This window comes from Cyanistes caeruleus, chromosome 13 (genome assembly GCF_971803275.1).
Source record: "Cyanistes caeruleus chromosome 13, bCyaCae1.hap1.1, whole genome shotgun sequence".
NCBI lineage: Eukaryota > Metazoa > Chordata > Aves > Passeriformes > Paridae > Cyanistes > Cyanistes caeruleus.
Window position 1 is genome coordinate 8342816 of NC_141713.1, and position 23958 is coordinate 8366773.

Genomic DNA, 23958 nt, shown 5'->3' on the forward strand with positions numbered 1-23958 from the left:
CCATTCCTCATTGAATCAGTCTTTTTGCTGAAAATTACGTGGACTCAGTCTGTTCTCCGGGCAGAGTCAAGGGACTAAAGTGGTGTCACCTGAATGTCTTTTGCTGGTGTTGAGCACATCATAAAAAAATACAGCCCAAGACTTGCTTAAGCTTTGTCTTCACTGTTTGAATGAGGAGCTTGAATAGGTGCATTACCTAAAACTAGTTTTAATTAATTTCAGACAAAAAAAAAAAAAGAAAAAATTCATTATTGATTTGTTAGAAGAGGAAGAACAGGCTTATTTAAGCTGTATTGTTTTTTAACTAATACATGGGACCTTCCTAGGCTTTCTGTTGTAATAAATTACATCATCTTGGAAAGGTGTAGTTCTAATACAAAATCTTATTTAACTCTTCTTGAGCAGTCATAGTCTTCATGTCTAGAAAAGACATTATTTTTGTGTTTTCTAAAACAAATGTTTTGTGTTTTGGAACCAGCAGTTTGGTTTCAAATGAATGAGTCTTTCCATAACTATGCTAGCAAAATCCAATTTCAAATGATTGATGCTTTTTTTAGGAAAGAGAAAGAGGAGCAGCATGTAATTTTTACTGAAATGTCACATTGCTGCATGTCTCTGGGACAATGCTTCAGAAGCAGTGAAGCTTTAGTCCCACAGGACAGAAGTCCCATTGGTCTGGATTTCCTCCATAAAGGTGCTGCTCAAACACCACACATACCTTGCTGGACATCCAACTTCTGTTGGTTTGAGTAGGAATGAGGTACCTGTTTACTTCTAGGGAATTTAGCCAGTTTAAATTTCACTTCTATTTACCCAGCAGTTTCACCTGCCTGCCTGCCTTTTGCCAGCCTCCATGACAGTCAGTACAGTGTTTGAACCTACACAACTTTTTCCTGAAGGCTCCCTTACATAAGGCATCGCCCTTCAGCCGTGTCTCTGCCCTCCTGTGTTATCTGTGGACCATCAGTGCCCTCTGCTGAATGGAGGGAGCTGTGGTTGCAAGCTGGAACAGATACAGCCCATTCACTTCCAGCACAGCAATGAATATTTCATGGCCTGCTGTGGATAAAAGCTCACTGGTGTTTTCTGTACTGGTGCTGCTTGTTAAGTTTCCCAAGAAATCAGTGTGTGTCAAAGTGTTTGCTTAAATCCACTGAAATGTGTCTTCTATTTTTTTAAATATACAAATGAAGTTTCTGAATCGGCATGGCTTGGAAGTATCATCAGACTCTGTGTTTTCCTTGCTGTATCATTCTCATTCCCTTGTTTTTCTTGCTGTTATTTGTAATGGTTTGCAGTTGTGAATTTTTTTGCTTTCTGCTGTGTGCTGGCTATCACGCAATGCATAACCCCTGTTGATTGATGTACTATCTTTTGTTTCTAGGTATGATGGTGATCAAATCACTGGTGATAAGGAAAAGTTTGCAAGGTAGGCGTGTCCTGTAGAGCTCTTCTGCTGAGAGAAAAGAGGGGGATGTTCGTGTCCAAAGAATCTCAGTACGTGTGCCTTAGCTCAGAGAGATGGTTATTTTGTTTTAGGTGGGATGATGATCAAAGTACTGCTGGCACAGAAGGGAATGGTAGGAAAAAGGGAAGTCAAATATGGCTTGCCACCATTTTTCATTTATGTTAACGCTCTTCATACTGATCTTTTGGCTGTTCCAAAATTGCTTGAAGTCAGAAATACAAACCCTGAGTGGTTTTGGATCAGCTCCCCCTGTATCGCAAAATTTAATGTTCCTTCATAATTTCTGTATAAAAACAAAGTTAGAAATGACAGAATTAGGACGTCATTCTGTACAAGTTTGTGAATGCCAGTTCACATGGTGGGTTCCTAGAACACACACTTTGGAAGAGGAGCAGAGCCCCTCTTTTAAGGATTTAAATTTCAACTAGTTTCAGGAAACTTTTGGGGTATTGTCTGCTTGAACAATTCCAAAGCCAGCAGATTAATGTGTTATTACTGTCTAGCTTGTAAGATCATAAATGAAATGGACTGCTGGGATACTCTTTTTCTCTCAGGAAGTTTTACAGTCTGTTTAGTTTCTATAATGGTTGGTTTCAATGTTCAGAAGTACTAAAATACTTGTGTGATAGACAATGTATTATGTACTTACAAGTGTGAAATGTATGTTGAATATGTCTGTTCTTTGTCTCTCTCTCTTTTCTCTTAACCACCGCTTCTGTGAAAATGCTGAACTTAGAGCAAGCTTTCATGATGTAAAAGTGCTTTTATCTTCCCTGTGTCCATATCTATCTGCATGTAGCAGCTGGCATGTACACACTGTGCTCTGTGTACATGTGCACTGTCACACCAGCTGTTGTGCTCGGTGTGTGTATGATCCAGCTCCCCCTGTTCCTCCTGCGTCTGTGCAGACCCACACAAGGGCTGTTCCTCAGCCAGGTGAAATGAAAGGTTCACTATTACAGTGTCCTAGACCGTGACCTCAGGCAAGGCTTGGCTGTAATTTACTGAGCAGCCACGGGTTGTCATAGCTGGATTTTCTGCATATCACACAGTAAGCACAGGAATAGTAACTCTGCATGTAACCCTAGCAAGTGGTGTTTCTGCAGGCAGTGCCTCATGCATGTAACACCTGTATGTGCAGGGGCAGGATACCCAAAGCAGGGCAAGCCCTTGCATTCCCCTGTTTCAGCAAACAGCATACAATTCTTTCCTGCATTTTAAGAAAAGGCTTAATATCTAAAAATATCCAAAAAGTGTGCCAAGCCTAGCTTCTGCTTCCGTGGTCAGTCTTCATAGCAGTCGGCTCCAAAGAATGTTGCAGTTCTTTTAATGTTGTGTTATCACATCAGTCAATGCTGGTGGACTCTCCAAGTGATCAGCTCTCACATCTTGTTGGATCAGCCAGCGATCCCACAAGACAATGCCATGCACAGCTCATTGAAATCAGTGGAAGATGCTGCTTTGACAACTGAAGCATCATCTACCTGTCGTGTACTTGTATTTAGCTGCCACCTGACAGGTACAGTATGAGAAGAATAAGTGCTGGGCACTGAAGCATTCTAGGTCCATTTGGACCATTTCAGATGTATATATTGGTGTGATTCCTTAATGCTGATTGAGCAGTTGTGATTTCCAGAATGGGAAAACTGAACTCTGAGATGTTTATTTCTGAAAGATTCTGGTGGGTGTCCATTTTGGGATTTCTTAAATTAGACTCACCACCTCAGCCATATAATTCCTCTAAAGAATGAGAACATTTCAACCTAGCCCAACTTGGGGCAGCATCAAGTACTGTCATTGTTGCTTCCCTGCTGTGCTAAATTGTCCCTGAATATAAATTCCAGTCTATGTCTGACAAGCCAGATGTTTACTTGCTGTCTTTCATACCCATTTTATTTATTTATTGGGATTTTTTTTTTTTTTTTGTATGTACTGTTATCCCATATCTGTTCCCAGTGCTGCAGTGTGGTTCTGCAGGCAGGTAGTGACTCCCTGCAGGAATGTGGGGTGTTCCAAGGGAGCATTGTTTGGGATCTGTGTTGTCACTAAGTGGGTTTTCTTCATAAGTCAGTGTTGACATTTTCTGCTGACCTGATGCAGTTGTTAGTGAGAGGTTTCCTCTAAAGGACACCTTTTATAAGCAGCTGAGAGATGCATCGCAGCAAATTTGGGAGTTTGACTGGAGTTGGCAGATGTTACCTCTTCACATATTTCTACTTCATTTTGATCCTTAAACCAAAGGAGATTAAACTGGTTAAGAGATTAAGGCTACAAGCCAATAAATAGATATACAGGTTCTTTTCACAACTATGGGCAAATCATATTTATCTGTCTGTGGCCTGGATTTTCTGTCTGTAAACTGAGGGATAACAGTGGTTGGCTTTGTAAAGCGCTTTACTCTTGCGGGGTGCAAACAGCAGAACAAGTGCAAAGTATTATGATACATGACCTCCAATTCAGATTCTTACACTGCTCACATCTCTCTTCTGTTGCTTTGGTGTTTCTTTAAATGCTCAGGGAGAATCACAGTGAGATTGAGAGGCGCAGGAGGAATAAGATGACCCAGTACATCACGGAGCTGTCGGACATGGTGCCCACGTGCAGCGCCCTGGCTCGTAAGCCTGACAAGCTGACCATTCTTCGCATGGCTGTTTCCCACATGAAATCCATGAGGGGCACTGGGAACAAATCTACTGATGGAGCTTACAAGCCTTCCTTTCTTACAGAACAGGTAGAATATACAAAAATGTTGGTTTTCCCTGTTTGTTTGGTCATAAAAGGTATGAGGAAATACTGAGAGGAGTAGAGCCTCAGCTCGATCCTTCACTGTGGTGCAGCAGCTGGTACCAGTCAAGGTGTGAATACAGACAGTTTCTTTGTGACTGTTTGGACTTGATCTTAACACTGTGACAGATCTTTCTTTTTGGAGAAGCAAATTTGCATTCTTAAAATTGAGGTTTGTCTGCCTGAAAAACAAGTCACTCACTGCCTCGCAGAAAGGAATTTTCACCTCCAGATCTGGGTTCTTCCCATCCTAGCAAAGATTCTCTAAAATAAGTAAAAATGAGTCTGGAAAGACCTGCCTCTCTCTTCTGGGATTAGAGGAAGGTTAAAAACATCATTTAGTCTTAATGCTGGAGTTCCCAGCAGCTGAACTGGGCAGAGATGAATGCCATCTGCACTGGCTGAGGTACTTCCTTGGTTACATTTTTGATAGAAGAAGGAGAATGCACCCAATGCTTGAAGGGAAACTGTGTTTACTGAGCACATTGAAAATTCCTACCACCTCCATTGTTTTTGAAGTCCTATGGGTGTAATGTTCATTTTTGTGGTCTGAAGTGATTTAAGCACTTACACATGGAAGTTATGGCTGGAGGCAATACTTCTTTCTCTTAGATAAACAGCAGCTGCTGGTGACCCCTCAGTGCTCATGACTGCTTATTCCAGCTCTCCTGGAGTGTGTTTCTGGAGGGACTGTGCCTTTCTGCTGGTGGCACACCCTAGTCACTTCTCAATACAATTTTTTTTTTTTTTAAATCTTGCTGAATTACAGAGTTTGTTTATGTCTTTTTTAATAATGTGCAAAACTGGTTATATTATCCTTAGTATAGTGTGGCCAGCTGTGCTATGAGCTGTTTTGTTTTCTCAGTAATTTAGGATCAATGTACTTTTTCTTGTTTTGTTATAAGCAGCAGAAGTTGACAGTCTGTTGAGCGTTTCTTGAGATGGGTTATCTGTTTCTTAACAGTTCACCAGATTTTTATCCTCATCAGCTAATATCTACCACTTGCACACTAACCCTGCTGAGCTGTCTCACCTGGAATGGGACTCAGGTTGTTCAGAGCTCTGTCTTTGAGTGCAGTATCATAACAAGCTCTGGTGGTCACTGGAGCCACCAAAGGCTGTTCAAGCTTCTTTTCCAGGAATTGGAGTGGTAGTTGTCATCCTTTGCTGTGAGAGGTTTTCAAGCTCTGTTAAGGAAAGGAAATACTTCTTAGTGATGCTGAGGCTTCAAACTCACAGGTTGGAAAAAGAAGGCAAAAAGCAATAGAACCTTCTTGTAGTGGCTCAGGGCCCCTAATGGAAGAAGAGGTTGGGGATTCTTTCCTCGTTCCCATTACACTTTCTGCCTTTTATCCAGTGACTGTTTAATTTACAAACAGAGCTCATCTTGAGCAGGGCCAGGGAGAACCAAACTAGAAGGTCTTACTGGTTTCTTTCCAGTTAAATTATTCAGAACGTTTAATTAAGGGATGAGTTTGCCATGAGTTAGAGCTGTTCATTTCCTGTGTTTGTACTCTGAAGTATCTTTTTATTTTTTAATGTTAGATCCCTATCACAGAATATGCAGTGAGTATTAGCTGTTTATTTTCCTAAAGTGCATGGAGATCACCAGATGAAAAGCAATAATGGAAAATAAAATGTTGTTATTGAGATGGACAATTTATACTTTGCTGCAAGTTTGGTTGTATTGTTACATCAGTGAAAATTTCTGTCTAGGTTTTGATCAGCTACGAAGATCACAAGAAAACAACATTCTCTGACAGTGACAGATGTTATATTTAATTCCCTTTCCTTGCTGGCATTCTAATAAAATCCTTTCTTTGGAAGGAGCTGAAACACCTTATCCTGGAGGCTGCAGATGGGTTCCTGTTTGTAGTTGCAGCTGAGACGGGAAGAGTGATCTACGTATCGGACTCTGTGACTCCTGTGCTGAACCAGCCTCAGTCTGAATGGTTTGGCAGCACTTTGTATGAGCAGGTTCATCCAGACGACGTGGAAAAGCTGCGAGAGCAACTGTGTACATCTGAAAACTCTATGACAGGTCAGATATATCTGATATATTGTTCTGTGTGTTCAGGATCCCTGGAGAGCTTTTCCTGACATTCAGAATGCCTGGTGTAAAAATCTGGTTAAACTGAAACTCAGCAAGATTAAACTGTGTTTTCTTGCAGGCAGTACAGTAATATAAATCTTCTGAGTGACTGCACTTTGCTTCTTATTCATTTGACTTCAGTCAGACTACTTTTATGTAGCTCTGTATTCATACTCTGGTTTTGAATCTGGATTGTTCTCAGGCTCGGCCTGGAAAGCTAGGTTGTTTTCATTTCATCCTCAATGAACTTGTGACTTCTTTACAAGTATGTGTTTCTTTAGAGCAGTGTTTAATTTGAAGTCAGATATCATAGTTTAAACTTTTCTGTTTTCATACAACTTCCTCATGGTTTGCTGATTGGAATATTGAGGGGAAGAAATCCAGTGTTTGGCAACTGAAATTATACTGGATTTTAATCACGAGGCTTCTGTGCAGTAGTGTAAGTTACCTGTAAGCTGATTACCTATCATGTAAAACTGAATCATATTCATATCTCCTCTACAACTCTGGCTTTTACAGTTTCTCATGCTCAAAGCTGCCAGTAGGAAACAGCCTTGTCTATAATAGGATACGTGTATGTTAGAATTGTGAGAATTAGCTAAATCCTGTTGTAACTCAAACATGGAAAGATAGAAATTTAACTTCTCTTTCTATTCTTCACATATTATGCTTTTAGCTGAAGGAAAAAATATAGGGGATAATACTAAAAAAACCCTGACCCTTGCAAAAGTCACATAATTTTTCTCTGCTTTAGTAGTTAAGATTTCTGACCTGGTTTGTTGGAAGTTTTGTTGTGTTTCATAACTCAAAGGATAGTGATCCAGTTTTGAGTGAACCTGCACACTGTTTACAGCTTCCATGTCAAAACAGTGCCAAATTCATGATTTCCTGTGGTTTGAATGTGATGTGGTTTTGGCAGTGCTTTCATGTATTCAAATTGGAAGCTCAAAGCAAAGTTCTGTGGTGAAAATCCAGATGGATAGAAACCAAGTGAACAGTTAGGGGAACCTGTGCAGGGCAGAACAGCTGAGTTTCATACCATGAGACTTACAAAGGAGCACAACCTCTGTTTTTATTATGTAGCCTGTAATACATTTTAACATACGTATTGTCTTGTCCAAGAAGCAATTACTCCAGAGCCTCAGTGAACAGTCATGTTTTGACTTCCAGAAGTGCTCAGTTATGGGACTTAACCTGCTCAAGCTGGAGCTGGACTAGACAAATGCAGAGCACTTCTGAAAGCCCAGCTCTTTATTTTTTCCAGCCTTAGCTATGGGCTTTTCTTCTGCACTGAAATGATCTGTGGCCAGTGGAAAGAGAAGTTCAATTGTATTTATAGAGCTAAATCTTTTCCTTGTCTGAATCTTTTGGAGTTGTCAGATTGACACAGAAGGCCTGTAAATCTGGTGTGCATGGACAGCTGAACATTTTCACAGCATGAGGAAAGCAGGGTCTCCTGCTCAGCCTTTTGAGTGCTTTTGTTTTGAAGGTGTGGCTGGTGAAGTACATCAGTTTTGTATGCAAGTAGTTCTGTCAGTTTGTGGAGCATATAGATAACCTGAAAGTTCTAGATTTGTTACTTTAAACTTGTATTTCCTCAACTCCACAAGGTACCATTAAATAGGAATCTCCTGTAAGGACTGTCAGTCCAGCCTCAATTCATTTATAAGCAGCAGGGAGCAGGACTTCAGCACCACGATTCTTGCTCCTTTGGGATACCTTTCTAGGAGGAAGGTGATTCTGGAGTCCATTCATCCAGCTACACTTCCCTTGCTGTAACACAGTCCATGTTGAGAGCAGCAGCTTTGTAACAAGTACTGAATGAAATATTGCAGTGGCCTGAAATAATTTGTGTCTTAGCGACATATTAAAAGATGTCAAGGAGGCAAATGCATTTCCTCTAATTTGGTGTTTATTAAACCAAGTTTTCCTTGGCTTTACAAAGCCATGTTTCATGCAGAACAAAGGGCAATGAAGAGTTTGAAAGTGATGGAAACCACAAGCTGGTCAGCTGCATCTAAAATATTTTTTGCTCCAAGTGAAGTTCACTTCAGGCTATAGAAACATCCTCATCTGTTAGTGGTGTCTGGCTGTTGAGCACAGGATCAGCTTAGGGAAGAGATTTACAAGTGAAAGTGTAACAGTATATTATGATTTTTAATTTTGCTCTCTTCCTCATTTTCTCAGGGCCCATTTTCTCAATGCTATAACCTCCCCCTCCAGCCCTTGCACTGGTAAAGCAGTGACAGCATTTTATCTAAGGAGAAACTTCACTTTTCCTTCAGCAGATCCGAGCAGTGTCCTTCGGTTGTAATTATATTGTTATGAGTGCTGATCATTAGTGCAATATTGCTGAGATTTTCCCAGCACCTCTTAGCAGTCCTGCTACCCAGAGATGCTGCTTCAGAGCCTGAGAACTTGGGAGGCTGCCACTGCCAATGAGGAGGGACAGAGAGCAAGCCAGTGGAGGAAGCAGGCTCCTGCTCACATTTCTGCCCCCAGGAATAAGGCTGGGACTGGGGCTGTGCTCACATGAGCATTTCTTTGGCAGTCACACAGCTTATGCAATCCTCACCTCATTTCACCCTCTCCTCCTCTGGCATTTCTGTGGTACTACATATGAGTCACATCAAGGGGTTGACCTGCTGAAAGCTAAACTAAGCTAAAACCCTTTGGTTTTGGTAGAGAAAACTCTTTGGCCCACCTTATCATGGGATTTCTCAAACTCTTCTGAGTTCTAACACCAAACAGAAGCAGGAAGTGAATAGTTAGGAGGAGACAGGTTTTCAGGAGCTGTAAAATGTATGTCAAATTGAAGTGCCTGTTAACCATGGGCTCAGCTACATGGTGTGTTTGGGGAGTAAGTTGCTTGCTCTTCCTTGAAGTCGTAGGATGTGGGGAAGGACAGATAGTTTCTATTTAATTTTGTGTCCTTGGAGATTTTATTCCCTGGAAATGGAACAATTGTCTGCTTGTTTATTGTGCATTAATTGCTAACACATTGTAGCAACAGGGAAGCTGAACTGTGAAGTGTATGAACAGTTAGAAATGACCTAGAGAAGAGCAGCTGAGCCGTGATGATAGCAAAAAATTGAGCTCCCAAGAAGTCTTTATGTGCGTCATGTGCATGATTAATCAGAATGGGGCAGATATTCAGAGTGATAATTCATTTTCCCTCTTTGTTCTTGAAAATCTGCAGATGTCAAAATAAATCACTTCAAATATGGATGAAGATCAGATCCCATGGGAGGATCCATTAGCAAAGACCTCTTTGTGCTTAGAGAGCACTGGTGGAACTTGGTGGATGTCGGGTTCAGGTGCAGGCTCAGTCCCAGTGCAAGTGAGAGCCTCTCTGCTGCAGACAGCAAACCTCTAATGGTACAGGGGAACAGACAACTTAGATTTAAGTGCAGAGAAAATACACTTTTGAAGAATTCCTCTGCTACGTTAGCTTTCAAGAAATGATTGAACAAATATTGTAGACTGTCCTTCTGTTAAAATACAGTGTTCCAGAGCACTTTGCAAGACTGATTTCTACAAATCTAATTCTCCATAAATAGTTAATGAAAGAATAGAGTGATGAATACAGACACCTCTGTATGGTTGCCTGGAAGTACTCCCAGTGGTTCCATGATGTGTCTGAGATGTGCTTGTAAGGACTGTAAGATCCCTGTTCCTGCACCCAGCATCTCCAGTGGTGCAAATGGGAAACACCCAGGTTTGTTATTTTCAATCCTGGGCTGCAGGCAGCAGGGCACATAAAAATCAGCTGTAACATCTCCCTTTGGCCTCAGCCTCTCTGCTTAGCCAAGGCAGGGAGCAGCATATGACACCACACCCATGACACAAAGGTTCCTCAGGACAGTCAGGTTCTCTAGGAGTCCTTGCAAACTCTTTAGCTGAACAGTTAAGGGGTGCTGAAAGTGCTGAGCAGTGACTGCAAGAAAATTATGAGAACCAGAACCTTTACAGCTTTCATTTTCAAGTGATTTTAAAATGACTAAATCACTTCACTTGCTAGCTGACAAAGATTAGTTGAGGTTACTTCTGGACAGAACTTGTGTGCCAAGTTTAATCTTGGCATGATCTTTTATTGCCATATTTTCTAAGTGCAACAAAGTAGAACTTTATGATGGAAATGGTGACTGACCACAGCAAAAGTTGGGCTAATAGATATCCCTTGAGAAGAAGAGAGAATTATGTGACAATTTCCTGTGGTTCATATATATTATGGAAGCATCACTCCATGTTATACAAGCATAGATTTGGGCTGGGGAACCTGTCCCACAGAACCTTCTAATTCCATGTTGTCTTGCAGTGATGATTTCAGCTTAGGCAGTTTTCTGTCCAGCTGCAAATCATTGTTACCAAGCAGTTTGTAGACACAGCCACAAAATCCAGATGTTATAGATAGAGTCAGATTGTAAAAATGAGGAAACTAGTGTTCAGCTTTAAAGAGGGAAGTGCCAGAGAGCAGGGGCTGGCCAGTGGAGAAGCAGAGTAAAGGCATTCACAGCACTGAGCAGACGATAAATAACCATGTGAAAGAGAAGAATGGGGATAACTTTTCTCCTCAACATACAATCTTCCTGAAAATCAGCACAGGATTTTTTGTGCTGTGAGCTGCCTTATACTGCCATGTCTCTTTTCCAGCTCTGATTTCTGCATGATCTTTCTTAGAAGGAAGGGGGTAGTTCTCATATTGACAACCAGCCAAGTGAATGCAAATGTGTTTTGAACTCTGACTTTCTATGAATTATTTAGAACTCCAGCTAATACTGAGAAGAGCTGGATGAGACTCCTTTTTGGCTTCATATATAAAATTCTCCAAAGAAATTCAAAGACTGAGTTGAGGCATGACAAGAAACACAGTCCTGGCAAATACAATCCTGTTCTGCCTTAAACGTCATCATCAGTAATAGTAAAACTCATGTCTAATGGAAAAGTAATATATTATCAAAACAATATATGGGTTGAGTTCTGCACTTGATTAGCAAACCACTGTATTAGTTCTCCACATCCACTTAAAAATTGGATCATCCTATTTATAAAAAAAAGGGGGTAAAAAAGTCTATTGCAGGTATTTATGCCAGAAGTTCTATAGCAAAAATATATTGTCAGAAGGTCTATATTTCTTCTGTCTTTTGTAGACATTAAGATACTTGTCAAAGACTGATACTTTTTTACTCAGAGTTCTTAAAACTCCCTGGCAAAAAAAAAAATGAAAAGAAATCTCTTTTTTCAGGGAAATGTATTTTTGCTGAGATAGTTGGCTAAAGAAGAAGCTGTCATAGAGCTCCTTTGGGACTTTGTTCTGTAGCCTTTGGTTCTGAAGAGCACATTTGTCAGAGGTTTATGCATCAGAAAGGTACTCTGCGTGTGAAGGGCTGTTTCAACTGACAGCACTTGATTTCTTTATTATTATAATTTTTTTTTACTTCTGTCTGTGAGCTCTTTTAAGTACATGAACCCTGAAGAACCATCTGTCTCTGAAACGTGCCCAGCCCAGCAGATTAGGAAGTGAGAGAACAGAGAATTAAAACCAGATCCCAGCATTTTTGATTTTAACATCTCAGTACAGGATGACTGACCTAGTAGAAAGACTGTTGTCTGTGGGCAGGTAGGGAATGAGTTGTATGATATTTTGTTTATAGAGTTAATAGGTACTTGTGCTTTTTATCCCAGGATAAAACGGAGGTTTTCACTGAATGTCCACAAACCACCACAACCTGTAGAGTGAAGAGAAGCAGGCACCCAGTAAACAACATACAGCAAAGCTGGTAGGATGGGGAGGAAAGTTTCCATAGACATGACATGTCCTGAATTCTTTTATGTCTCTGTAGAACTGTCCAAGACTTGACTCAGTTTTTAATGGGATTTTCCACCCACCCATACATACCCACACAGCCCCCACTTTATTCCTTGGAGGGTTGGAGGCTGGAGACAGCTGTGTCAGGATTATTGTACCTGCAATGGAAGGTAACAGAGATTCCTGAAAACAGATACTTTGACACTATGGTTGCCCTGAAAAAGAAGGAACAATTCTTGAAACATACTGCCATGTATAGAATGCATATGAATGAGTGATGTGAACAGCATATTTCAGGTTCCAGTCTGTTTTGACTGTAGAAAAAGCCCATTTTGGCAAGGCATCTTTTTGTCTTTTAAGTGTGAAATCTGGAAAGAGATTTGCCTTGTTGTTGACAACTACCAAATCATCATGTGATACCTGTTTTTCACTAGAGTTATGTGGTCCCACTGGCATTGTGGAGAGTGAAGAGGATGTTTCAGATGTGAGACTTTCCATCCACACCAGCCCATTGCTGTGCCGTTGTTCCAGAGAAAAAGACCTGCCCACATTTTTGTGGACTGCTTGTTCTCATAGCAGGAAGGTCACCATGCCAGCCAGAGATGGCCTTAGAACTTGGGCAGTGCCAAGCATGGGAATCTGGATTTTCAGCTTTAGTCTGTTTAGTCTGCAGGATTTTTACATGCAGGATGGAGGAGATTAATGTCCTGCTTCTTCCATCCCCATTTGGTCTGCAAGTAAATGAATTAGTGCAGGAAGCAAGGAACCTGTGACTGTAGGACATCCTGGAGTGCCATTCCTGCCCTTTGACACACTAGACACAGAAATAAGGAAAAACACAGTCTGAGCTCAAAAAATTGGTACTTTCAAGTGATTATATTTTAAATGTATGGTACATTTAATCTCTCAAACATTCCAAGAGAATTTTGTTTTCCTTTGGTCTCTAGGACTGCTTCTGGGGGGGGAAGAAATCCCCAAATGTTGGGAGAAGCCAACTATGTATAAAGCAATTCAAAAGTAACTCCTACACAAACACAGTGACCCAGTGGTCTCCCTGCTGCTGACACATTCCATTGGGGTGGATAGTACTGGAAGGAAAACCAGTGATAATAAATTGCATTTTTTAAAAATTACTTTGGTAATTATAATGATGGTTTAAAGAGGTCAGTACATGCTTTTACCAAGGAAATAACTTTAGCCTAGTACTCCTGAGACAAACTTGCTACACCTGATTAGCATTAGGGAATGCTTTTAGGGTGAATTTTCAGGTGTTTGGACATGCACATGCAAGTAGGTTTTGTGGTTGCTGTTCCTATTCAGTCTTCACCTCGAGTTTCCCACTTGGAAACTGCTGCATTCTTGGGTCTGTTATCCCAGATGTTGGACTGGATCACTTTCATTTGCTGGGTTTCAAGGGTGGTGGGTACTTCTTTAATGTTCCATATTTGTTCAACCTCCTCTGTTTTGTTAAACACCATGAGATATATAGTTAGTGGGGTTTTCCCCCCTTTCAAACATACTGGTGTTTTACAAACTTCTCTGGTTAACACATTGGCAATAAAGCTGTCCAAGTGTGCCTGGAGGGTTTTGGCACTGGCAAACTTGCAGTCCCTCTCAGGTGCTTCAGTGCTTAGATGGAAGCAGATGCTGGGAGAATGCAGCCTTAGCATCTGCCTTGTGGAACAGAAGCTTTGAATGTTGTGTTGTCTCAATGGAGTCAATACAAGACACTAAAATATTTTATTATTCGTGATGAGTTGTAGTAGCAGCCTAGGGAGGCATGGGAAGGAGGGGTGCCTCGTGTGCAGCAGAATTCCACCCCTAATTGATTTATCCCCTGCTGCTGTTGCCTCTCCATCCTTAGCTGAGGCTCAGCTCTGTGGCAGCAAAGACAGCACTTCTTGGTCTTTGATCCTTCCCTGGTTTCCACCAGCTTGCTGAGACCACAGCTCCCACCCGCTCCTCTCTGATACCCTGCCCAGAGCTGTGTGGAGGGAAAAGCCTCCCGTGTGGCAGCTCCCAACCAGAGCGGGCACATGGCCAACAGGCAGTGTTCTTTAGTTGGATCTGTTTTATTGCAGTCCCTGGGATGTGAACTTAAGTCTTCAGACATTCTTCTCTCTGTTTTCATACTGTGGAGACTTTTGCATGTGGTTTTTAAGTGTCTTGAGTCTTTAAAAAGAGAATTAAAACCTATAATGAATGTTTTGTCCCACACACCTTATTTAATTGCACTAACGAAGTAGCCTGTAAAAACAACTGAGCAGCATCCTTGAGCCTTTTTCTCCTCTCTCTCTCTTTTCTTTCTCATGTGTTTAAATTTAATTCTGTCCACAGCAAAGTATCTTACAAGGTCATCTTGTGGTCATTATTTTCTCTAATGAACTATTCCGTGGTGTGTCACCACAGCCAGATATCAGAACCAGACAATACTAGTATTTACTAACAAAGCATAAATTTTGGTTACTTGAGTTTGATAATGAAGTATGAATAATATAGAATGCCAGGAGCTGAAGCTTTTTTGGCCAAAGAGCTTTTCAGTAAAGCTTCCTACTGAGCATCCAAGTGAAACAAATAGGTTAGTTTAGAAGCTACTTACAGTCTTTATGTATTGATTTATTATGCAGCTGTGAATGGTAAAAGAATAAATTATGTATTCCAGTGTTATTTTGGATAGCTGTTCTGTCCTGGGAATATCTGCTGATGGTGCTTTAGAGTTTCTGGGGTTTCCATCCCTTTTTCTAGAAAGTCTGTCTTTTGAGGAGCTGTTTGTACCTTGGGTCACTGGCAGGTGTTACTGTGATAGTTTTCTACGGCTCAGTCTTTCCTTCAGGTACATCTGATACTTGTGACAGAAGGGCTACCCCAACTGCCCAAATCATGGGGCCATGAACTTTGTCATGGGTGTTTGTTTTGGGAATGGAAACACCTGCAGAGTTCACAGATAGATGCTGTGTATCTATGTCTACAGAGAGTTTACACATCTGTATGGGCTTCAATAAGCTGTTTTAATTAATATTCTGAACGTGCCCCATACTTTGAGTAACCATTCTTGAGAGTTCAAAATACATTTTGTTGAAGTGTTTTATGGGTTGATTTTTTGAGGATTTTTCTTTGTGTTATAACTTAACTTTCAACATATGCTTTGAATTATTTGCTCCAGTTTCAAGTCCAGTTTTTCCAGGTCCATCAGCAGAGAGACTTGCATGTGATCTGTAACACTATCCCTTCAGATAGTCCCTTAAAATTAACTGAATAGCAAGTCTCAAAAGCCCACATAGTTTCCTTTTTAATTTAATTAAAATGATGCATATTTGCCCAGCACTGTGGAGAATGACATGATGCAGACTGGTTACTCAGACATGAAGGCAGGCACAGCAGGGACCTTTTGGCCTCATGAGCTTTTATAATAACAAGTTGTATTAAGCAAACAACTGTGTAACATGAGGGGTTTCTTACTGAAAAACAAGAGGGGGTGAGAAAGCTTTTCAATTTCCCCCTTGTGGGCCAATGTCTCCAGTTGGTAAGTAGGGAACAGACAGATATTTAAAAATAGGTACATTTCAATTGCATTACTTCTTTTTTTTATTTTTTTTAACTTTGCTGTTGATTGGATCAACTCTTCATTCTATTGTAGGAATGTCACAACTTGACTCTAATGCTTATACAACGCCTTTTGCAATTAGATGATGTAAACCTTAACATATTTAGAGAGGTTCAAGTAATCCCCCTGAGAAGTTAGGCTAGTGAGAAGAGTGAGCTTTGATGGTTTATATTTATAATCATGGAATAGTTTTGCTTGGAAAGGACCTTAAAGATCATCTCGTTCCACGCTCCCCCCCTGCTGTGGGCAGGGACATATTCCACTAGACCAAGTTTCTCAGAGCTCCATCCAACCTGGCCTTGAACACTTGCAGGGAAGGGGCATCCTCAGCTTCTCTGGGCAGAGTGTGCCAAGCCTTGCCACCCTCAGAATGAAAAATTTCTTCCACATGTCTGATCTGAACCTGCCCTTCTTCAGCTTAAGGCCAATCGTCCTTGTCCTTTTACTGCATTCCCTTGTGAAAAATCTCTCTCCATCTGTCTTGGAGGCTCCCTTTAGGTACTGGAAGGGGCTCTAAGGCCACACCAGAGCCTTCTCTTGTGCAGGCTGAACAATCCAGCTCTCCCAGCCTGTCTCCATAGCAAAGGTGCTCCTGCCCTCTGAGCATCTTCTTTCAGCTAATTGTTTGCAGGTTTTATACTGATATATCCAGAGGTTACCACTGCATATAAATAGGACACTCAACCTGTAGCCTTCTCTTGGGAGCATAAATTTAAGCCGATTGTGCCCTGTTAAGCATACAGGCGTCATGAAATTTATAGGGACTTACTGAGGATCACTGTGCATTGTATTATTGATCTACAGCATGTTGAGAACTTGTGTTAGTGAGGTTGGACCCTATCCCTAGCTGCACCTCTGCTGCTGACTGACTGCAGGCAGGAGAAATCATTCCTTGAGTTCAGTGTCCTCACCTCTAAAGTAACAGTACAGGTGTGGAAGTCCTGGAAGTTGCTGTGATGTCTGTTAACAGTAAATACGTCTTCCAAGCCAGTTATTTATTTTGTATGCTGATACATTTATTTATCAGTGTATTTGCAATGTAGTGGTGTGTGCAGTGGGGTAGGGTTATGGGGCTGCTTCCTGCTGCTGGATAAAACAAGCATGTGAGGCCAGGGAAGCCCCAGCCTGGGAGATCTAAAGCAGTCTCATAATATTTGGGTGGAAGGCAGTGCCAGCTTTGGAGCAGGAGCAACTGCGTTTTATCCCTGCCATCCCACAGATTTCTTGGTTGGTATGTGTGCAGTATAATCACAGCTGGGAAGCCCTGTGTGGTCCCTGATGTTGTTCCAAGCTCTGTGAGCTGGCTGATTTTACAGTTCTACTGTATTCTCAAGGGCTATTTGTATACCAGTGTCCCCTTGGCTTCGTTCTTGTGGAGAACAGGCACAAAATCCTGTGTGGCAGAGGAGAGGTGTAGAGCAGGCTGGTAGGGTGCAGTCCCATGTGGGCAGGTCCCATCCTCATCAGCTGGGAAGCAAGAGTGGGAAGTATACATGGACAGATCTTATTTCTACCTGCAGTGCTTCTTGGTCCTTGAAACTTCTGAAAGGATTATTGTAATATCATGGAAGATTTAGGTTGCATAAACCATCTCCATGTGATAGGAACATGTTCATTTTTGTCGCTGTTCCCACACCTCAGCCCTGCCATGTCCTCAGTTTCCCATAAGGCAGGGATGGAGGTGGTGATTCTGGTCCATAAAGGCTGTGTACAATAAGGGATGACCTGTGCCACCAGACACCTTCCAGGCAGAACCAGGGGCTCCTGCACCACAGAGGAGACAGGCTGGAGAACAGACCATTCCCTCTTTGACAGATGAGAAGGAGTGTTGCAGTAACCAGCAGCTCAGTGGGCATTGCCTTTGGGATCTGCGCTGTAACCTTGATGTGAGACAGGCAGGCTGTAAAAATCTGTTCTGGTTCTGGGTGTGCTGGGGAACTGATGCCAGTCTTGTGGTTCTGCCCTTAGGTTGTAATTTTAAGTCAGGATGTTGTTAAGTTCACCTGTGTTTTGAGTATTGATGCTGTTCCTATTGCTCTTGTGTTTGCTCTCCTCTTGATGAGGGGGCAGAAGGATGCAATTTTTGTCAGTAGAGTTTTATTAGGATTTTGTTGTTTGTGTGTACTCTGATATGGGTATATGCATGGTAGGTAAGTCTTTGCTTTTATGAGCCTTGCCTTTATGTAAATAGTAAACTCCAGAATGCTAAAAAAAGGCTGCCCATGTTTTGGGGTTTTTTAAAAAATTTTTATATTGTTCTATTTTGCGAACATCTGGTTTATGTCCTGGAAGGAGAGTCTTCAAATACTGTGCTTGCAAGGCAGTTGTGATTCATAATGTGTCCTGTAATTTTTTTTTTCTATTGGAATCCACAGGGTGGATGTATATTTATTACACTTAATAGAGCTTAAAGCACTTACTGAGCTGCACTAAACATGAGATAAAATTGTATCCCTTACAGTTGTGAGGCATACATCGTAAAGCTTTTTTATTTTGTTTTAATTGTTGAATTAATGCAGAATAATTGCTCTGGCATAAGCATACCAAGAGTAATTTAATATAAATTGATCAGACTTAGGCTGTTTAGTCTTATTAGAGACATTTTGTTTATGCATTTGTAATGCATCTGTTGTTTTGAAGAGGAACCCTGTCAGCTGAGCACCTCGATGTAAAGCTGGCTGCTCAGCTGTAGTCAGTGCAAATGTGTAAACTGATAAATGGCAGTTTCAAGTTTCACCTTGTTTTCATAAACTTGGCTGTTTATCCCAAACAGTGACCTGGATCTTGATTCTCTACAAACTGTAGAACACTCAAAGATTTTTAAGCTGATCTTTTCTGCTAATTTCTAAAGACTTAATGTACTAATACAGAGCATCACCACAGAAATCCTTTGTTCTCTGACCCTTCAGTTTGAGGGTGAGCTTACATTTGGAGCTGTATTCAGCAGCAACAGTACCTTGACCATCACTGTTTTCATTTTTAATTATTTCTTCTTGTTTTCCTCCATCCTGGTCTTGCTTTTTCCGGTTTTGCAGTAAGATAAAGATGGTTTTAGTTTTCATAAGGATTTTTGGGTGCAGTATTCCTGTGTTCTGTTTGTCTTCCTTGAGCAGCCTGTGGAGTATTTTTGATGAGCACAAAGTCATCTTTTGTTATCTTGTCCAAACCAAACTTAGTTTATCCTTTATTTTATTTTGCCTGGAAGGAAATATGTGGACAATCAGTGGCTGAGAATAATTATGAAATATTTAGCTTTGTCTTCGTATGACCAGACATTATCATCTAAAAGGTGAAGCTTGCTGGGTTGCTGAAGGTATGGAGGTCAAGGTGAGAATCCATGTATTAATTCAGACTGTTTCCCTATCAGGTCCATGATTCTGTACAAGACAGGAGTCCACCTACTGATGAGTTAGAGGGAAATGGAAAATTGTATCATGTACTTTGCCAGCAGAATTTTTGTGAGCATGAGGCCAAGCTTAATTTCTTCTGAGATCTAAGAGCTGGGTTTTTCCATGTTTCAGAATGGATGTGGGCAATGTATGGTTGTTTCAGGCCAAACCATTTCAGCTTGCACTGAAATTTTTGCAGAAGAATGCCCTTATGTAACAGCCCTTCTTTTTAGTTACAGACTGCAGCATTCTTGGGAACTGGGAGACCAGCAGAGGAAGCATTTGTGGTAGAATTAGGTGTTGAAGTTTATGGAGTCCTGAATAAAAAAAACCCAACAAAACACCAAACTCAAAAAAAGTAAAAAGAACAGACTGTGTTTGATTACGAGGCTATAAACCTTAGCATGCAGTGCATAAACATGGAGGAGCATTTTCTAACAGGCTGGTGCTATTGTGTGAAAATGGATTTGAGCCAAATTCCCAGATTTGAAACCCCATGAACTTCAGTAGGCCCAGAGCAGTCCTTGGCTTAGGTTCATCTCAAAACATTGCAAGCACAGAACACAAGTTTGAACATTTTCAGTTGCAATTGGAGATCTAAAAGGGGAAGGTTTGTGCATAATCCAGTCACTGTTTGCCCACACAAGGGGCGCAGCAGTGCCAACATGAACATTTTCCCCATTGATCATCATGTGAATGTTTTTAGAGCATCTTTGAAAATACCCTCCAGGATATGTTTCTGGCTTGTGTCCTCAGTACTTGAATCTGTTATCTCTTTACTGGTAAGAGCTTTATGTGGCTTCTCTAATTCTACCCAGATAATGAACTTGCCCGTTGTCCTCGCCTCTGTGTGCCTGTGTGCCAGCCCTTTCCTGTCACAACAGCTGACATCAGGTTCCTGGAGCACACAGTGGTTTCCTGCTCACAGAACAACTGGCTTATTACAGGTTGAAGCAATACTGCCTTCTGGATGGGGACTGTAGTGGGGAGATTACAACAAATTGTCAATTATACCCAGACCAGCCAGAGGGATTTATGTGCCCATTTTAATTATCATTGTGCTGATTTGTTCGCTTTCTCCTTCTCAGCAGAGCACACTGTGGTTTCCTCTGAGTTGTGCAGCTGCTGTAAAGGGCAATAAGACAGCAGTGTCAGCCACAGCAGTGCTCCTGCACTTTCTGCATCCCAGAGTTGTGTCTGGAGCTGGAGAGGGGAGAAGTTTAACAGGAAAATGAGCTGCATGCAATTAACAGTTTATGGGGAAGCTCGTAAGGGATCCAGCTGGTGGTGGCAGTGGGCTGTTAAATGGCTCTTCTGAAGAAACTAGAAGGAGAAATTAAAAAAAAAAATACACACATGCACTGTTCAGTTAACAGAAGTTGTCAGAGTATCCTGAAATATTTCTTATTAATAAGAATGTAATTTCCAAGTTTAACATCAGATGTGCTTTGTGTTTGTCCCATGGAGAAATCTATATGAGGATTTATCACTGAGGATGCTGGAACAAACAGAGATAGGAATACTGTCATCAGGACATGCCACCTCCTTGAACTGAGCTGCCAGTGTGACTAAGATGCAATTTATTTAGTTTGCTTGATTTAGTCTAATAATCTATAGTTAATTACAGTTCTATATATCTGTATTTAGCTATGATTAATTTTTCCTCTTTTTAAAATAATTTGATCATAAAATTCTAATAACAGATGAGACACAAGCTGCTTGTTTTATTTCAAAATGTGCAGTATATTGTTAGAGCTCTACAAGGCTGACATATGCACACTGGACTATTGAAACAAGCTGCTGAGAGATCTTTGTCATTGTATCAGTACAGCAAACATTTCTCTGACTCACATACCCCCTGCAGTGATTTTGTAAGTCAAGGCAAAATTTAGAACTCTATTTGTTATCTGGTACATATTTTAAAGACATTGCCAAACAAAAAGCTAAATTTAAAAACTCTGAATTTTGTTGTTGGGGGTACCAGACATGCCAAAGGAACATGTGTCAGCAATTTTAGACTTAGTGGCCACGTAATTGTGAAATATCCTTTGTGTTTTTTTTGTAATAGATGCTCTTGGATGTTAAAAACAAGAAATTTCTATTAGCTGTGTGAGTAACATTCACTGTCAGTGCTTTTTTGATTAATATTGGTGTCTCTTCAAGAATTTGTATTGTAATGAAAAAAGAAAGTGCACAGAAAACAACTTTTTTTTTTGTTTGTGTGAATAGCAAAGTTATTGACCTAAGAGAAAATTGCTTTTAGTGGTTTGATTTGACTGGCCATGACTGTTGACATGGACAGCCATTGGATCCTGCACTTATATTCTGTCTTTATGTGCTTTATTGTATAACGCCTTCATTTGTGAATGAGTTTGCCTCCTGCCTGATGGTATTTTATTTCTCCAAATTGTCTGATTGGTTGGGGGGATGGGGAAATAGACTGTGACTTTGGCTATAGAAAATGCAACAGACTGTCCAGTGCAGGGAGGGAAGTGTGTTAGAACTGCCAATGCATCCTGCATCTTGGGGTCAGCATGGCTGAGCTGGGACATGTGGTGTGATTTCTTCCCAGCTCACACCTGAGTCATAGACCAGGATTAATATAGAGCTCAGTGCTTTAAATTGAAGCACCTTTAGGAGTTGTTCCCCAGGCTTGCTGCCTTCTTAACCATCTGAGATAAACCTTGGAGGTAACACCAAATAACATCTGACCTTCTGTTGGCAGGGCTGACTTTCCTCCAGAAGGAGTTATCTGGAGTATACCTTAAAACTAAGATGCTGCTAAGTTTTTTATCTTAAAAGTATTTTGTAATGATTTTGTTCCCATTCATGGGTGGAAGTAAATATTTAGAGTAATTCTGAGCTTAGTGTTTGGCAGTAGGTTTATTTCAGAACTTAATTTTTGGACAGAGACTTTTAGGTCAGTCTGGTGAGGCAGACTTTGAATTCTGCATGTTTTTTTCAATTCAGTACATACAGAATATTTATATTCCTTATATTGCTGTAAACCTGGCTGCTTATACCACAGTGAAGACTTAGGCTTGTAGAGTTTCAGTTACTGAAAGATAGCCACATTAAACATTTGGGTTTGCTCATGGCCATGTGTTGTGAGCACTGGTGGCTGTCATTTCATTGCCTGGCAGCTGTTCCACTGCATTTCTCTGGCCCACTGTCACTTTTGTGGCTGCATCCAGCCCTTGAGCATTGTGGATCTGGTCCAGTGATTCATTTCTAGTCTATGCTAGGTTTTGTAGTCAGCACTTGAGCTGTAGGTGTAAAAATCCATTCTGTGAGTTCTTTGGTGATTAGCAGAAGGATTCTGAGTGATACCCAGTGTCCTGAAATCCCTGATCTGAACCTGTCTGTAGTAACGAGTCTTCTGTTTTAAATGAAAGAATTAATGTCACTCACTTCCTCCCTTTGCATGCATTCCATTCCCTCTGTCCTGTCTTCTCTTGAGCTGACTTAGTGGCTGTCATTCCTTTTCCAAGCTGTGTCTGTGGTGTGTGATTCTGAGGGTTGTAGGGAGCAGGGTCTGGCCCTGGACCTTGCACAGGCTTGTGTTGCTGTGTGGTGAATCAGATCATCTCACTGATGTGTCTGAAAATAAACTTTAGAAATGCTCTTGATGTGGCAGTTTCTTAGCAACTTTAAAAGAATCCCAGCACAAGGGGTTGTGACAAATCCTGTGTCCCATCTTCAAGGAGAAAAGTTTGGTCTTTTGTGCATCTCACCATCCTGACAGTTCTGACTGTGGTGAGAGTGCTCTGGATAGGCACAAGCTCAGGGAAAGAGAAGCAGCTGTCAGGGCACTGATAAATGTTGCTTTATCCACAGTTCTGGTAAAGAGTGGAGCAAGCTGATCAAGTCAAAAGCTGTGCCTGCTGTCACTGCCTTGTTTGCCTCCAGGCGTTTGACTGCCCTGGAAGTTGGTCTTGGGCCAGCCAAGAAAAGAGCCATCACTCCTGTGACTCGGTCAGCTTTGCTGAAATCAGTTAAACCAGCACATAACTGATCCTCCCCTGTGAAACCAGGATCAAGATTCTTTTTCTTGGTATTTTTTCCCCCTAACTGGGCTAATGGCATTCAGCTCGTGAATTTCTTGTTATTTAGTTTCTAGTGAATGGAATTAAATGTATGTACTGAACACCAGTTGCTCTCCCTGGCATTTCTAGGACGAATCCTGGACTTGAAGACGGGGACAGTAAAGAAAGAAGGCCAGCAGTCCTCAATGAGAATGTGCATGGGATCCAGGCGCTCTTTCATTTGCAGGATGAGGTATGCATTTACCCTGTATTCCCATAACAGTTCCAGTCCTGTCTCAGCTTAGACTTCAGATGTTTTGTTGCACTAATTCAACTCTGATTACAAACTAAAGCGGTAATGGCACATTCACACAAAGTATTTCTAGAATCCTTGCTCTGCTGAAAACTGAAACCAGTCTTCCTTAACAGTTAATGGCAAACCAGCATCTCATTTCTGTTGTAGATATTCTTACCAGTGTGGGGTGTAGGTTCCTTTTTCCAGAGAACTTCATTACAGCTTCACTTCTGTGAATGGAATGGAATTTAAATGGAATTTTAGTCACTGTCTATTCTAGTAAAGTTGCTCAAATCGATACTTTGGGAACAAAGCTTTCTCAAGTCTAATGAACACCCAGCTCTGTGTATTTTTTCAGTGAACCAAGAATATTAAAAGAATCTTGAAAATAAACAGGAATTCAGTTGCAAACCTGCCAGCTACGTAGGAATTAACCTAAGCCTGGTATGAATTAACCAGATGTCAGCTGGCTGATGCTAGATAAATGAGTAA

At 41.1% G+C, this 23958-nt stretch overlaps 1 protein-coding gene across 5 annotated transcripts in view; it reads left to right on the top strand.

The window, feature by feature from the left end:
* The window catches only part of ARNT2 (aryl hydrocarbon receptor nuclear translocator 2), a 95728-nt gene that overhangs the window by 30548 nt on the left and 41222 nt on the right, over nucleotides 1-23958 (top strand). For 2 of the 5 annotated variants that reach the window (XM_086849541.1, XM_023933910.2), the window contains exons 4-7: nucleotides 1385-1429; nucleotides 3986-4199; nucleotides 6080-6293; nucleotides 23322-23424. In XM_086849541.1, coding sequence (XP_086705667.1) covers nucleotides 1385-1429; nucleotides 3986-4199; nucleotides 6080-6293; nucleotides 23322-23424 — 576 coding nt within the window. Of the gene's footprint in view, nucleotides 1-1384; nucleotides 2988-3985; nucleotides 4200-6079; nucleotides 6294-23321; nucleotides 23425-23958 lie in introns of all 5 variants that reach the window. The other 3 variants (XM_086849540.1, XM_023933911.2, XM_086849542.1) reach the window with 2 other exon arrangements.